At 35.2% G+C, this 16,266-nt stretch overlaps 1 protein-coding gene across 1 annotated transcript in view; it reads left to right on the forward strand.

Moving 5' to 3' along the window:
- The window catches only part of LOC122751982 (N-acetylated-alpha-linked acidic dipeptidase 2-like), an 84,015-nt gene that overhangs the window by 30,657 nt on the left and 37,092 nt on the right, over positions 1–16,266 (forward strand). Inside the window, exons 8-13 of the mRNA XM_043999246.1 lie at positions 135–233; positions 8,098–8,183; positions 8,442–8,561; positions 8,870–8,952; positions 13,719–13,782; positions 15,214–15,281. Coding sequence (XP_043855181.1) covers positions 135–233; positions 8,098–8,183; positions 8,442–8,561; positions 8,870–8,952; positions 13,719–13,782; positions 15,214–15,281 — 520 coding nt within the window. The remainder of the gene's footprint in view (positions 1–134; positions 234–8,097; positions 8,184–8,441; positions 8,562–8,869; positions 8,953–13,718; positions 13,783–15,213; positions 15,282–16,266) is intronic.

A 16,266-nucleotide genomic window follows, 5' to 3' on the forward strand; every position in this document is an offset into this window, starting at 1 on the left:
TTTCAGGGTCAAATGATATAATTTATGTAAATTATTTTGAAATCCTTAAGTCACTATTTCTCTGTGTGTCTGTGACTATCTGAGGAATTGTAACTGCCCAACTTGAATGTGTCTTTTTGTCTTTGTCTTAATAGCAATATGGGAGGAATTGCACCACCAGATGACAGCTGGAAAGGAAACCTTAATGTGCTTTATAATATTGGGCCTGGCTTTATAGGGAACTATTCTACCAGGTAGGTTTCAATGTAGTTTCCTCATCCTTAAAATAGGGATAATGTGCTTACTGTCTACTCCACAAAGTTGCTGTTATCATTAAATTATCTCATATATGTGAAAATAATTTCATTAAGTACAATACAAATGTGAAGCATGATCCTTTATCTGTTACCTGTCTTTGTTTCCAAAAACATTCAGTTCATCTTCTTAGTATTCCTTATCATACCATTTCTTCAACATTTCCATGCTGTTCACACCCATGGAATTAATAGACTCTGGATTGGGCCTGGTGTAGGGTATATAAGGGCTGAATGAAGTTATGCTAGCAAGAGGCCTAGTGTTCTGCGGCTTTAATCCTGGGTGGAATTTTAGTGGGGAGAGGCCTGGTGTCTGGTAATCAACAGTTATAAAGGGCTGAGGTATTGTTGCTTTTGTCATGTTGTGTGTCAAAGTAGGATGGAGTAAGTTGTTTTCCCACATGTGCCAATAGTTTTGGGCTTCCACATCTGGTCCGTGGTCAATGATATTTGAGGGCTGGAGTATTGTGACTCAAAGCAGAATACCTGCCAACAGCTAGGTAGTTATTTCCAATGATGGTGGAAGGGAGCCTCAGACCTGGGGTAGCTGAATAGGGTAGCTCCACCCTAGAGTCTACCTCTGTGATAATGGTGTGTTGGTTGTAGTGTTACTGATTTTTCTCATTTGGTTTAATGAAGCAGGGTCAAAGTAGCATTTCAGGAAGTTGAGTCTAATATCAGTAGGCTATGGAATTCCATGTCTGACAAATGATATGGTTGGACTAGGTTTTTAAAAGTCTCTTCTAGCTCTAAAATTCTGTGAATTAGAGAGGGATAGATAACAGAAATACAAATTGATGCCGTCTAACTAGATTTGTAACAGTGTATGCCAGGAGAAAAATCTTGAAAAATTGAAAAAGGATGATAAGATTGGCAGGGCTAGATTTGGACAATGAAGGAAGAAAGCAAAAGGTAACACTTAAGTTTTGAATATGAGTAACTGGGAGTATGGTGGAGTCATTGACTAAGAAAGGATACATAAGGATCCTTGAAGGCTGCATATAGACTTAGAAAGCCACATGTTGTAAAGATCTATATTCTATTGTATTTTTATTTATTTTGTTAAATATTTTCCAATTACATTTTATTCTGGTTTGGGCAGCATTAAGGAATGTTGCAGGCTATGCAGTTGATAACTTCTGGTGAAGCAGAATTAGGAAGACCAAGATTCAGAGCCCTCTTCTGACACATACCGGCGGTATGACTCTGAACAAATCACTTAAATCAGTGCCCAGGTATCTTTTTTTTTTTTTTTTTTTTTTTTTGGTGAGGCAATTGGGGTTAAGTGACTTGCCCAGGGTCACACAGCTAGTAAGTGTCAAGTGTCTGAGGCCGGATTTGAACTCAGGTACTCCTGAATCCAGGGCCGGTGCTTTACCACTGCGCCATCTAGCTGCCCCCGCCCAGGTATCTTTTTAAGACTATTAAGTATCAAAGAGCTTCACCCTGCATCAGTACAGGAAAGTTTCCTCTATGGATTAAATCACAAGTCTGTTTTTTGTTTGCTTTGTTTTTAAAAAGGTTGCCAAGAGAATATTTGTCTTGGACAAATGAATCTTAGGACACAAAATGACTTAATGTTGCAGTTGTAAAGAGTGCTATATATTTCCAAAATAATCTACCTTGTTGTTTACATCTTATTAAATTTTGGGCCCAATTAAATTCTGGGGCCAATTTCTTATCCATCTTCAGGGTCTGTCCTATGTATATATCCCTACACACTAACTCAATTAATAATATTTATTTATAAAGTGTTTAGCAAGTACTATATAAACGTTTATTCTCCCTTTCCCTTCCCTTCATATTTTACTCTGGAAAATAAGCATTTTTCATCCATTTAATTTATTTTCTTTTTGTTATCTTGCCTCATTTAAGATAGGATTTTTCTTCTCTTTGATCCTTTGTTTCTTTTCTTTTATGTTCACTCAACTGAACAATAAACCTTGATAGTCTTGTTTTTCTTCTAATCATAGCTCTAACTTACTTGTTTTTTTTTTCAAATGTAGCACACTTTCCTTTACTTCCTAGAACTGTGCTAAACACTGGAATTCTTATGGAGAATTAATGAAAACATTTAATCTACTCCGTCTTCTTATTTGGGTCATTTAATTCTTGTGTATTTGATGCTGTGATAAATGGAACGGTCTGCTGACTATTTTCTTATGAAGAAAGCTGTTGGCTAAATATTACAGATGGATTCAATCTGTACTCAGTACACCCAGTGTCCTTTTTAGGCAAAAATCTATAAACTACACTAAAGAAGGTTCTATTTTTGACAGCTTTTTAGCTGTCAGGAAATCACTAGAATTGAGAAACTCCTGGGGTTTTGCCTGCAGTGAATAAAGACTTATTTGGTTCTCCAGTGGAAAAGAGATTCAGACATTCTCCCCATGCCATCCCTGTGTTCATAAAAACTGTGAGATTTTGGGTTGGTTTTTCCCTTTGGCTGACCTAAGTGGATTGCTTTCTTCTTGTAATGTCTTTAATAGTGGTTTGTGAATGAATGCTGAAAACACTGTCTTGGAACAGTGGTGAACTGCCTTGAGTGTTTTCACTCTGAGCCTAACTTGTATGATTAAAACTAGAGCTCTCAAAATTCCTATTGAACAAAGAGAATTTATTGCATTGGCTATATAACACTCAGGCACTTGAGTGAAATCCTAAGCAATTATTTCCATTAATTATCCCAAGGACTAAAACGGTGAGGTGGGTGGATATATAGTTGTATTTATTTAAATTTCTATAAAAATCAAGAGCGCTGTCTTAGTCTTCAGTTATTTTATGAGTATTCAATTTCTGCCTATTCAATTACATGCAACATTAAAGAAAGATTTCTAATAGACTAGCTTCTTTTCATCTCTCATTTGTACATAGTGTCCATCACTCTTCATGATGAAGAAATCTGGATGAAATTAATAGCTAACTTTTTTTCTTTCTTTCTTTCTTTCTTTCTTTCTTTCTTTCTTTTTTTTTTTTTTTTTGCGGAGCAATGAGGGTTAAGTGACTCGCCCAAGGTCACACAGCTAGTAAGTGTCAAGTGTCTGAAGCCGAATTTGAACTCAGGTCCTCCTGAATCCAGGGCCAGCACTTTATCCACTTCTCCACCTAGCTGCCCAATGGCTAACTTTTTTAACAGATTACTTACTTTTACTGATGCAAAATATAGTGTATAGAGTTCTCTCATTTGAATCAGAAGACTCGGGTTTGGGTCCTAGTCTTGCCATTTCATAGGTATGTGATCTAAGGCAACGGATATTGTCTCTATGAGGCTAAGTTTTCTCATCTCCATAAAATGGAAATAATTATATTTGTACAAGGAGCTATTACTGCTATTACTACAACAACTCAAGGGTTTCATTCTGCTCAATCCCAAAGCTATTATTCTATTTGGAAAGAATTTATGATGTGGTCCTTTTCTTATATTTATGCATTTCTTACATACATATTTATGATAAACACTTTCATATTAATATTCATATTTACATAAGAAATATGCACATAGAAATTAAAAATATATGTGTGGATATATGACCAGATTATTTGTAAATGTGTGTATAACTAGATTATAAATTCAAAGAGGTAGTGACTGCTATTTCTATTTTATATACCCATAAGGTCAAATAGAGTTATTACTCATCTAATACAAGAATTTAATAAATGTTGTTGTTGCTTCAAGAATCTGTGATTTCATTGATGTGCAGTTCATACTTTAATAGTTCAGTGCAGTTTGTCCATGCTTTAATAGATGGTCATCAGGAGTCCCTATAACCAGTTCTTTGGTGTTGAGTCTTTCTAAACTTAGATTGTTCTTGGAATAAATGACACAGAATCTATCTCCAGGTTATCCTTGAAGACTTCCCAGCTTTTACAGTGATGCCAGACATCATGCCCTGCTGGTATAGCCTTCTAGAATACAATTTCACTTCCATGCCAGAGTGAGGCACAGAATTAGAACTTTAGTAGAATTGGATGAGGGGTAAAAAGGGAAGACCAAGACTAGGTGTGCTAGTCAGTCATATCTCCCAAGCCTGTATCACATGGACAAGTTTCTTAATTTTTCTGAACCACACAGGCTTTTCATCTTTTATATATACTTAGTTGTTGAATTATTTTTCAGTCATGTCTGACTCTTTGTGACTCCATTTGGGGTTTTCTTGGTAGAGATACTAGAGTGGTTTGCCATTTCCTTCTCTAGCTCATTTTACAGATGAAGAACTGAGGCAAACAAAGTCGAGTGACTTGCCCAGGGTCACATAGCTAGAAAGGGTCTGAGACTGGATTTGAACTCATGAAAATGAGTCTTCCTGGCTCCAGGCCCAGTATCCATTGCGCCGTCTAGCTGTATAGGTAGAAAGATAGATATAAATATATTTTAGTTATTCCATAGATATAGGATAAATTAGTATTTAATACTTCAATTCTATTGAACACCTACTATTATGTTTCAGGCAATATTCTCAATGCTGAGGGGAATAAAAAAGATTTAGAAGACATGCACCCTGTCTTCATGGAGTACATAATCTATTAGGAAGTAATAAATTATATTTATTAATAGGCAAGATATGAGTCAGAAGGTGATGTGTCATAGGAGATGTAGAGGTAAAATTCTGTAGAGGTTTACAAGAGGGAGAGATCACCTCTGGTTAGAGAATCATGAAAGACTATGAAAAAGGTGACATCTCCATAAATTAATGAATGATTAAACAAGTTGTATATGAATATAATGGAATATTGCCAATCTATAAAAAAGATTTTTATGATTGTTATTGAAAATCATGAGAAAACTTAAATTTGGTCTTACATTGACAAACTAATAAATCCTTTGAAGGACTAGAGTCTAGTCTGGAATGAATGTGTTTAATAATGGCTACCTTTCTTAATATATTTATGACTTTGCATTTGATCAGGGTTTAAAAATTTTTTTTGTTTTTGTTTTTGTGGGGCAATGAGGGTTGTGACTTGCTCAGGGTCACACAGCTAATAAGTGTCAAGTGCTGAGGTCGGATTTGAACTCAGGTCCTCCTGAATCCAGGGCTGGTGCTTTATCCACTGCACCACCTAGCTGCCCCCTATTTGATCAGTTTTTTACAGAAATGCTAGATGATACTGCAGAATAGGCATATTCTAGTAATTGGGAAAGGTCTTGAGTATCTAATCCTTATAATATTCTGCTCAAAGCATTGACTTCTATCCTGTTTATCCTGTGAGGTTTGTGTAAATCCAAGAGGTAACATTGAGAGACACATACCCAACAATTATTTTCTTTCTATCTAAATCTTGTAATTTAATTTCCATTTCCTTTGAGGACTGAGGTTGATGGGGTGGAAGAGGAGAGAGAGGAAAAGATGGAGGAGAAAGGGAGAAGGAAAGAGAAAGAAACACAGAGAGAGAGAGAGACACTCACACAGAGACATGCAGAGGGAGGTAGTATGACACATAATGAGAGAGTTGGCCTCAAAGGCAGGAAGATTGGAGTTCAAGTTCTGCTTCCACCTTATCCTGCTTAGCTGATCCATGTTAAGTTATTGAACCTCTCAGTGCTCTGGCAGCTCTCTAAGACTAATTGCAGAGAAGACATTGACTGACCTGCATTGGTAAAGGGAGTTTCTTTTTCTTCATTTTGGAATTCTTTATATTGTTGTAGTCACAGAGCTAATCTCTAGTCCTAATCTTATTGTATGCCTTTAAACATAATCTCTTTCTGGTTTATTTTACTGGACTATATCAATTTTGTCTGAAAATAATTGTGATTTATATATTTTTTAAAATTCAATTCAGGCAATAAAAGCTTTTATTCCAGATCCTACCTTTAATTCTGTATGTATCTTTATGTTTTAAGTTTGTTTCTTGGATATAACAAATCATTAAATATTGCTATCTAACCCTCCATTTGTGAGGGAATTAATACAATTTCTATAAATGCATAATTTTCATATTTCAGTATTCATACTTTAAATCAGTTTTTCTGTTAAATCTTAGAATTTTATTGATTTGAAAAAAGGAAAAAAGAAGCAATACTATTACCTGAAATTTATAATGCTTAGAACTTGAGGCATTGCCTTATACCAGTTAAGCTGGCTAAGGTTCCAAAAGATGAGAAGATTAATTTTTGAGGGGCTATGCAGCACCAGGCATGTTAATTCACTGCTGGAGCTATGCATTAATGTAATTATTCTAGAAGATAATTTAGAAGCATGCAAGTTAAAACTATTTATACCCTTTGATTCAGAAACTCTACTATAAGGACTCTATCTTAAGGCAGTTAGTTATTCACTGCAAGAAGAAACCTATTTATACAAAAATGTCTCAGCATCAATTATGATATAAAAATCTAGAAACAAAATATGTGTACAGTGATTTAGGAACAACTAAACAAATTACATGACATGAATATTGCTGTGGAGGGACAAAATTCAGTTATGACCTTCATGAAGTGAAGTAGAGAAAGTAGAGCTAAAAGAACAATTAGTAGACCAGTACAAATAAAATCAACATGAAGTGGCAAGAAAATTTACCAAATAGCATAGTGAGTGGGAATACCTTATTATCAGAGTTAATGAACTTCTGCCCTCCTTTCTAATGTAGCAGCAGTGTGGGTGGTGGTTATGCTGTTCTTGTGAGCAGGTCTTTTGTATGGGTCCACTGGTGGGCTGGAACTGGCTCGTGGGTATGCCAAGTTTTAAATATTTAGTGTGAACATTTACACCTTGATTATAGACAAATGGCTAAGGCTTGATTTATCCTTTGATTGTCTAGACACAAGTAATGGAAAAGCTGTTAAGAAAGCAGATTAATCTTGAAATTATGTCATACTTACTCCCCCCACCCCCGCCCAGAGAGCTAATTCTAGGGAGCAATTAAGCATTTGCTATCATAACATAATTCTGGCTGCACCAGTCTTTCCATATAACTTCTCTGGACTCCTTTCTTTGGGTGTAACTTTCTCACTGGTTACTCCCTCTGTGAGTGTTTTGGGGTTCCCCCCCATTTAAGTCCATGGGAAATAGAAACAATTGGAAAAGAAAGCAGCCAAGGCCCACCTCCCATGCCAGTTCCAGATTGTCACAGCTTCCCCCAATCATAGCTGCTTATTTAATTACCTAGCAAGATTGAGAAGTTTAAGTTTCTCTCTTTGCCTTGGTGAATTGTAAAAATGAATCAGTAATTCTTTTTATCTATAGTTCTCAGCCCCCAGCTGATAAAATTGTCCTAGTGAATATATATCATAGTTATGACATCTGTTTCACTCACGTATTCATTTTTCCCACCCACTGTCTTTTTTCTGCTTCATTTGGGTATTTAAAAACACATCAGTAATAACAGTGGTTAACAAATTTATCTTTTTTAAAACTTGAAATTTAAAAAAATAACACTGAAAAGAAATAGCAGTAAGTTTAGGGAACAAACACTTGCTCTCCCAAGAAGGGAAAGATAAGGAAAGGAAGAATGGGGGAAGGGGTGTGGGGAGGGCTGATGCATCAGCAGCTTTGGGTCTGTGTGTCTTGGCACAGGGACAGGACTAGGAAAATTACTTGGAGTACAATTTCTGCATAGACCACCAGGTGGTGCTCAGAGCTTGTTTTATCTGGCCAGGTCTCCAAACCAGCCTCCTTGTGCCTACCTGTGTTGTATCTTAGATAAAAGGTTCTTAACCTGGGGTCTATGAATAGATGTCAGGGGATCCATTAAGTAGGATGGGAAAAATTACATAGAATATTAGACATTCAGTTTTCTGCATGTGGTCCCAAAACTATTAGTTATAAAACCTTAAAATAATTTTTCTCTATTCTTTTTCAATTGACAGAAAAGTCAGAATGCATGTTCACAATATCAATGAAATAACAAGGATTTACAATGTAATTGGAATCATCAGAGGATCCATGGAACCAGGTGTGCTATTAACTTTTTTTTCAGATTCAATATTTTCAGAGGTTTAAAGAACCAAGCATGGTACCTTGTATTATTAGTATTAGTAGAAGTATGAAATATTGTTAAATAGTAAAATATGCACAACTGAGATAAAGCTTCTTTTCTGTGTTTTATTTTTCTAATGTGGAAGGGAGATGATTAGTAACTTAAATAATTAGATGGCTTAGCATATGTTTTTGTATTCAGAATTATCACTCATTTAAATATGTGTGTTTTCAGACAGGTATGTTATTCTTGGAGGTCATCGGGACTCTTGGGTATTTGGTGCTATTGACCCAACCACTGGGGCGGCTGTTCTACAAGAGGTTGTCCGGAGTTTTGGAAAAATGATGAGTGGAGGTAAACAAATGAAGTTTGGGGCAGGGAGAGCGTGAAGTAATTATGAGAGTGACACATTTCATTTTCTTTTATTTTTAGGCATGGTGCACTGGAAAAAGTGCGGAATTTATAGTCAGAGGACTTGGGTTCAAATCCGGGTTCTGACACAACCCTGTGTGATGTTGGAAAAGTCACTTAGCTTTTCTGGGTCTCAGTTTCCTCAACGGTAAAATGAGGAAGTTGAACTCAGTGACCTCTAAGGGCCTTTCCAGTTCAAAGTCTTTGATCCTGTGATCCTGTGTTTAACTGAAAATTAACTATAATTTCAGGCTGGAGACCAAAAAGAACTATTATTTTTGCTAGCTGGGATGCAGAAGAGTTTGGACTCTTGGGTTCCACAGAATGGGCTGAGGTAAATAAAGAAGAGACCATTCTTGTCATTTCCTTTGGCAGCAATGAACAAATGTATGTATACCTATAGAAATTTACAAATAGCAACTATTGCCTACTGTGGTTTTTAATTTTGAGAGTTGCTGAAGAAATTGTCTTCTGTACTTTTATATCTGTTTATTTGACAAACTAAGACAGCCTTTGACTAAAGTGTTATGTAAAAAGGATTTATTTATTATTGTTCAAATAATTTAGATTCTGTCTGAACTGAATAAAAATGAGATAGATCATTAACTTAAAAAATAACAAAAATTATCAAGACTAGCAGAGCTACTTTGGACAAGCTTTAGTTTATTAGTATTCATTTTAAATCTTGAGTTATGATTGGAGTTCTAAGAAAAATATGTCATGAATTCTTTGATCATTTTTAAACCAAAACTTCAATTTATACCATTATATCCTCATTTAAAGTTATGATAACAATCATACTAGAAATGAATTTAAAACAGGCTCTGCTAATAGATTTAGAAACACATCTATATCTAGACTGTGCCACTTAATTCTTCCATTACTTTGGATAGGTCAAAACCCTTTTGAGTCCCATTTTCTTCTTCAGTAAAATGAGGAGGTTAGACTAAAATCCATATTAGCTATAAATATCACTGTTCTTTTTTATTATTCTTTTTTATTTTTTTTTAAACAGGGCAGTGAGGGTTAAGTGACTTGCCCAGGGTCACACAGCTAGTGAGTATCAAGTGTCTGAGGTCAGATTTGAACTCAGGTCCTCCTGAATCCAGGGCCCGTGCTTTATCCACCATACCACCTAGCTGCCCCCTCACTCTTCTTTTTAAAGGAATGTTAACCAAAATTGTTAATGTAGATTGTGGCTTCCTCTTGACCTTTGAAGTACTGAACATTTTAAAAAATTATGCAAACAAGAAAAACAAAAAACAAAAATAAAAACAAATGAGCTAAATCAGCCATTGAATTTGGTCCTTTAGGGAAAATAGTTTTCTCTTTTATTGCATAATTAATATCCATTTCATGATTTCAAGAACAGAGGAGTTATTCTTTGAATAGTTATGACAAATCATTTTTGTAGCTACTTTTATTCTTTGGAAGTGAAAAAATCAGATGATATAGTTATTAGCTGAAGAGTAGATTTCATTTGGATTTGGTGGGGGCAGGGGGGGCCAATCATAAACAGTGATATCAAATAAGTTGCCAAATTCCAAACATTATTAAAAGACTTAAGCAACAATTCTTTAAGAGACCATGAGGTGGAGATATTATTCCATGTATCTGTATATCTTTGTCTCTTTTTTCCCCTCTGAGCGAGGATTTCTTTATCATTTCTTCCATGTGTGTTCTTTGTCTTTCCCTGTACCTTTTCTAATTACATTTTCTTAAACTCTATCATTTTATGCCATTTTCAATTCTCCTGTCTTTCTTGCTCTTTCTCTCTTACCTTTAGTGAAGTATAATATGGAACTTAAATTTATTATTAGTTGTAGCCATTGTAGTCAGTGCCAGCATGGCACAGTAGATAGAGAACTGGCCTTAAAACCAGAAAGACCTGGATTCAAATTCTTCTGCTCCATGATGATTATGTGACACAGCACCATGTTTAACCTTTTAGTAGTCTAATCAACTTCTAAGATTATAAGTTACAGAGATGGAGCCAACTTGGACTGGTAGAGGGAGTTTCATCTCCCGGAAAATTTTCTATTCCTACCCTATTCAATGAATATAACTAAACTTGGAATGAGTTGTGAATTTCAAAAATATTAAGGGCAACAAAGGGAGATTTATAAAGTAATGTTTGAGGTATGAAGGAAGAGCAAGAAATAGAAGAGCCCAGTGTTAATAGATAACGTTAAGATATAAGATAGAACTTTGCCAAGCCTATTTTATTTTTCTCTGTCTTTTTTAGTAAGATTGCTTTTCATGCTGGAAAGGATATAACAAAATAATATTGGAACCTAGGATAGGGGAGGATATAGTCAAGGAGCACCTAGTAGCTGTAATTGAAACCATTTTGGGAGGGGGGAGGAAATTAAATTTAGCTGAGGTTCTGGCAAGAAAAACATTAATGTGATTGCTAAAATGCTGTTGTTGTAACTTTTGAAAAATCGTTTTCAGTGGAAAAAATTCCAGAAGAACAGAAATGGATAAATGTTGTTTTGAATTACAACATAGAAAAACTAAGAATCAGAAAAATTTCAAACCATGGAATTATTATTGAAGGGATTATTACATGGATGCTTTGTGAGCACTTAGAAAAATAATGATCCTTGGGACCCATTATGATTTCACTAGGAATAGGTCATACTTGACAAACTTCATTTTTTTTCTGATCATAGAAATACTAGACAGAGATCATGGAAATAATGTTTATAGCATGTCCTAGATTTTAGTAAGGGAATTAACAAGATCTTTCATTATTATTGTGGACAAAATCAAGTCATATGGGCTGCATGATATTACAGTTATATCAATATTGGGATAATAGGTTTAGAAAAGCTCTGGTTCCAAGCTTCAGGTTTCTTTTCTAAGATTTATTTTGTAATTTTAATTTTTTTTAAGGATTATTTTATTGGTTTTTGGTTTTTGGTTGTTTTTGTTTTTGTTTTTGTAGGGCAATGAGGGTTAAGTGACTTGCCCAGGGTCAAGTGTCTGAGGCCGGATTTGAACTCAGGTCTTCTTGACTCCAGGCCCAGTACCCTACCCACTGAGTTATTTAGTTGCAATATTTACTGAAATTACAAAATCAAGATTTATAAATATTTGATAAGTCTGAAATGATATACTAAAGGTAACAAAATGAATTTTAAGAGTGAGGAATATATTTATTGAATAAGAAAGGCTTGCATTTAAATTCAGAAAATCAATGGCATAAGTGTAGGATGATGAAGAAGTGTCAGGGTCACAGTTCTTGTGAGAACAATTTAGACTTAAGAGTTCTAGCTGACTTCCAACCCAAAATGGCTTTAAAAAACCCTAACTAAATCTTAGGGGACAAGAATAATGAAAGTATTGAGTTTGAGTGGGGTAATTGTCTTAATTGTTCAATTCTGCGATCAGAACATATGTGGAGTTTTATGTTTACTTTTGATCATTGTATTTTGAGAGGAACATTGATAAACATACCCAAAAGAAAACTACTAGGATATTGAAGGGTATTGGAGCCATGTTAAATTGAGCCACACTTGAAGGGGTTGAGTAATTGCAAATGATTATTCTGGAAAAGAGACATAGGACAACATGATTGATGTTCTCAAATATTTTACAGACCATTATGTGGAAGGGAGATTATAGTTCATTTGTGTAGTTTCAGTGGTCAAATCAAGGAATGGATGATATTGGTAAGCAGATTTAGTTTAGCTCAATATAAAAAAAAAATTTAGCAGTGCTTTCTGAAAATTGAATGGACTGCCTCATAATAATTACAGTCACTAAAGGTGGTCCTTAATTGATCTTTTCTCCTGGGTGTAAATGGCCCTTAATACTTCAGTTCACTTGAATTCAATTCAAAAAACAATAAACACCTTCAGTGCCTTATACTATGGATAAGAAGATAAAAAACAACACATTCTCTGCCTCTGAGGAACTTACAATCGAGTCAGAATATATGGCATGTATACATTTAATAATTTTATAATTAACAATGGGATTGGTACACATAGAAATCAAAGAGAATATAAAAATTAAAATATTGTTTTATAAATCATTATACAATTTATAATAGGGTTGGTGCACATAGAAGAGATTAGAAAGAATGAAATATAGAATAATAAAAATATTCATTCTTAGAGTATTTTTTAAATTTTTATATCATTTTTACGATGTTCTAGATACTGTGATTAATGAATATATATATAAGCATGATCCAGTACTTTCCTTCTCAGTTAACATTACGGGCATCACATTGATAACTATCACTTTGGCATTGTGAGAAACACCTTTATTCTGTATTTAGCCATGTTTTCCTTCCACTGAGTTCCACCCCCTTCCCAGTTTTGAAGAATAATAAATATTTTTTCCTTCTATTGGAGATGGGTTTGTGTGGTTCTCTGTATCAGGAACTGTTCAGGAGGATTAGTAAGACCAATTGATAAGATCCTGCTTGCTAAAAGATAGGGGTAGAAAATGGGCTTCTGATTTCAGTGTTATGTGGGCAATTAGGAAGTGAAGAAACTTCCAATGCAGATCAGTACCTTTTCTGTAACTTAGAGTCTCAGAAAGTTATGATTTGCCTCTGTCATACATTCAATATGTGGCAGAGGCGGGGCTGGAACCTCACTTGGCCTTCCTCACTTGGAGGCCAGCTCCCTGTCCATTATACAAGCCTGACTTTTCTTTGTTAAAAGGATTCCTGGGGGCAGCTAGGTGGCACAGTGGATAGAGCACCGGCCCTGGAGTCAGGAGTACCTGAGTTCAAATCCGGCCTCAGACACATAACACTTACTAGCTGTGTGACACTGGGCAAGTCACTTAACCCCAATTGCCTCACTAAAAAAAAAAAAAAAGGATTCCTAAACAAGTCTATTTGCTAAATAATTTTGGAGTGCATTTTCAGGTAGAAAATTACAGGCTCTAAACCATGGCTACAACTGTACTTAATAGATTTTATTCTATGAGAATCTTCTTTTGGGGAGGAACTTTGGGAATTGATATTTAATTTATCAGGGTATTGACTGACTGTTCTGATGTAACTCAATTATTTTGTTTACATTTTCTTATATGGTAATGACTAAGAATAAAATAACAACTTTACCTCAACTATAGGAGAATGCAAAAATACTTCAAGAGAGAAGCATTGCTTATATAAATTCTGACTCATCCATAGAAGGTAAAATTTGTTTCATATAAATAATTTCATCTTTTAGTTTCTGAAGTATTTGCTAGTGTACCATCTAAGCCATTTTCTTCTTGTGACCTGTTATTGCTATCTTTGTTTCCCATTTTATTAGTTAAATGATGTCTCTCTTCCTCCCTCTCTCCTTCCCCACCTCCTACACACACACACACACACACACACACACACACACACACACACACACACACACATACATACACACACAAAATCCATTTCACCAATACCTTTGGTAGACTTAATGTTCATTGGTTCTTCCTGTAAATTGTCCAATTGTATTTCTGTCACTGGAGATACTATAACAATTTGCTTTCATTTTTTATTCTTTCTGGGAAACAGTACATGCATTGATATTAAAACACAAGTAAATGTCTCACAAAGATCCTCTTAAATTCGACTTTGGTCCTTTTAAACCTTTGTTGTGGTGGTTTTATTCTTCCCAAATAAGGATATTGGATAAGGTTGTCTTGCATATACCTTGAAGGTCTAAAATTATGAGTCTAGAGATGAACTTTGGCTTTCAAGTTATGGTGATTGGCAAAACATACAGGGTGTCTCAAAAATTTTAGTGTAGATGAAAACTTCAAAGGCTTAAAATTGCACTGACTTGGAACACCCACTATTAATAATCCCCTTTACTCTGTTTTGTTTTTTTGTTTTTTTGTTTTTGTTTTTGTTTTTGGTGGGGCAATTGGGGTTAAGTGACTTGCCCAGGGTCACATAGCTAGTAAGTATTAAATGCCTGAGGCTGGGTTTGAACTCAGATACTCCTGAATCCAGGGCCAATGCTTTATCCACTGCGCCACCTAGCCACCCCAAAATAGATTTTTTGTGGGGGGGGCAGGGCAATGAGGGTTAAGTGACTTGCCCAGGGTCACACAGCTAGTCAAGTATCTGAGGATGGATTTGAACTCAGGTCTTCCTGAATCTAAGGCCAGTGCTTTATCCACTGTGCCACCTAGCTGCTCTTTACTCTGAATATTAAAGGAAGTATCTAGGATTCTTTGGGATCTTTTTTAATGTTTCATTTCTTGTCCTCTGTCTCCTACCTATGAACAACCCAGTTATAGGAAAAATTACATCAGCCTTCCTCCAACCTTTTAAACATTGCTAAGACCCTGGAGTATTCCTTCTTTCCAGGAACTTGCAGTGCTGAAGGGTTTACATCCCAGATTCCCCCTGGGAACTGCTAGAATAAGAATATTTTCTCTTTGCTCCTGGTCCCAACCCTTATTGCTAGAGCTTTCCCTCTGGCTATATAGCTGTGTCCTCATTTCCCTTCCCCAGGGAAAGAAGAGTTAATTTCTAAGAATATTGCATTATGCTTATAATTAAAATATTGGAAAATAAAGTTAGAATTGTAAATAACTGACATTTAATTTGCACATATCTGTGTTTCTTTCTTAGGCAATTACACCCTTAGAGTGGACTGCACACCCCTTCTCTACAAGTTGGTCTATAATTTGACAAAAGAGGTATGTAAATGAATCTGTCACAAAATATCAGATAAATTAAATTTATGAAGCATCTCTTAAGACCTGCTATGCTCAAGACCTTTTGCTAGGAACTGGGAACTAAAAAAAAGACTCTTTCCTCAAAGTGCTTACTATAAAGAGTTACTATATAATAGGGAATACACACATTTTATTTAGAATTCTTATATTTGAGTGAATTATTTTTAAATCATGACAGTTTGAAATATAGAAACTGTACGAATAGGCATTTTATATGTCTAGCTTCAGTTAGAATGAATCAGCATGAAATAAGGTAAACATTTCTCTGCTTTCACACTCCAAATTTGTCACTTCCTTCTAGTCAACAGAATATTAAGAAATTGTGTTTTATATTTCTTAATATCACAAATTATGAGTGATATCCCTAGTCATTCTCTAGGCAGTGGTAATACATGTAATCATATTTTATATTCAGCCTAAAAGTTGTCATGTAGAGAAATAGCAGATTAAAAGATGCATTAGACTCTCACTTCATCGTCAGAATGTCTGGTTTTGAATTTTAATTCTGATACTTATCACCTCTATAAGCTTGGGAAAAACAGTAATTTAAACTCATTGAGTTTATGTTTCCTCATGTATAAAACAGGCAGGACAATACTTGCTTTACCTCCCTCACTGGTAAGAAATTGCCTCATAAACCATAAAACTCTATACAAACTCCATTCTAGGGCTCCTTCATCCTATGTAGTACTATTTTAAAAACTCCTTGGGGACAATATCCATTACAAGGGACACTACCAAGTTCTCATTCTTCCCCAAAGCATGTGGGGCAGCCCCTACATATATTATCTATAAAGGCTAATTTGGAATCTGAGGTTCTTGGCTCAGGTGAAGTAGGGTCAATCCTCATGTAGCTTGGTCTTTAAGAAAGACAGTCAACTTTTCTCATTGCCTATACTCGTGGGCCCCACCCCAAAGTAGAACTCATAGGATAGTCCTTAAACAA

This window comes from Dromiciops gliroides, chromosome 3 (genome assembly GCF_019393635.1).
Source record: "Dromiciops gliroides isolate mDroGli1 chromosome 3, mDroGli1.pri, whole genome shotgun sequence".
NCBI lineage: Eukaryota > Metazoa > Chordata > Mammalia > Microbiotheria > Microbiotheriidae > Dromiciops > Dromiciops gliroides.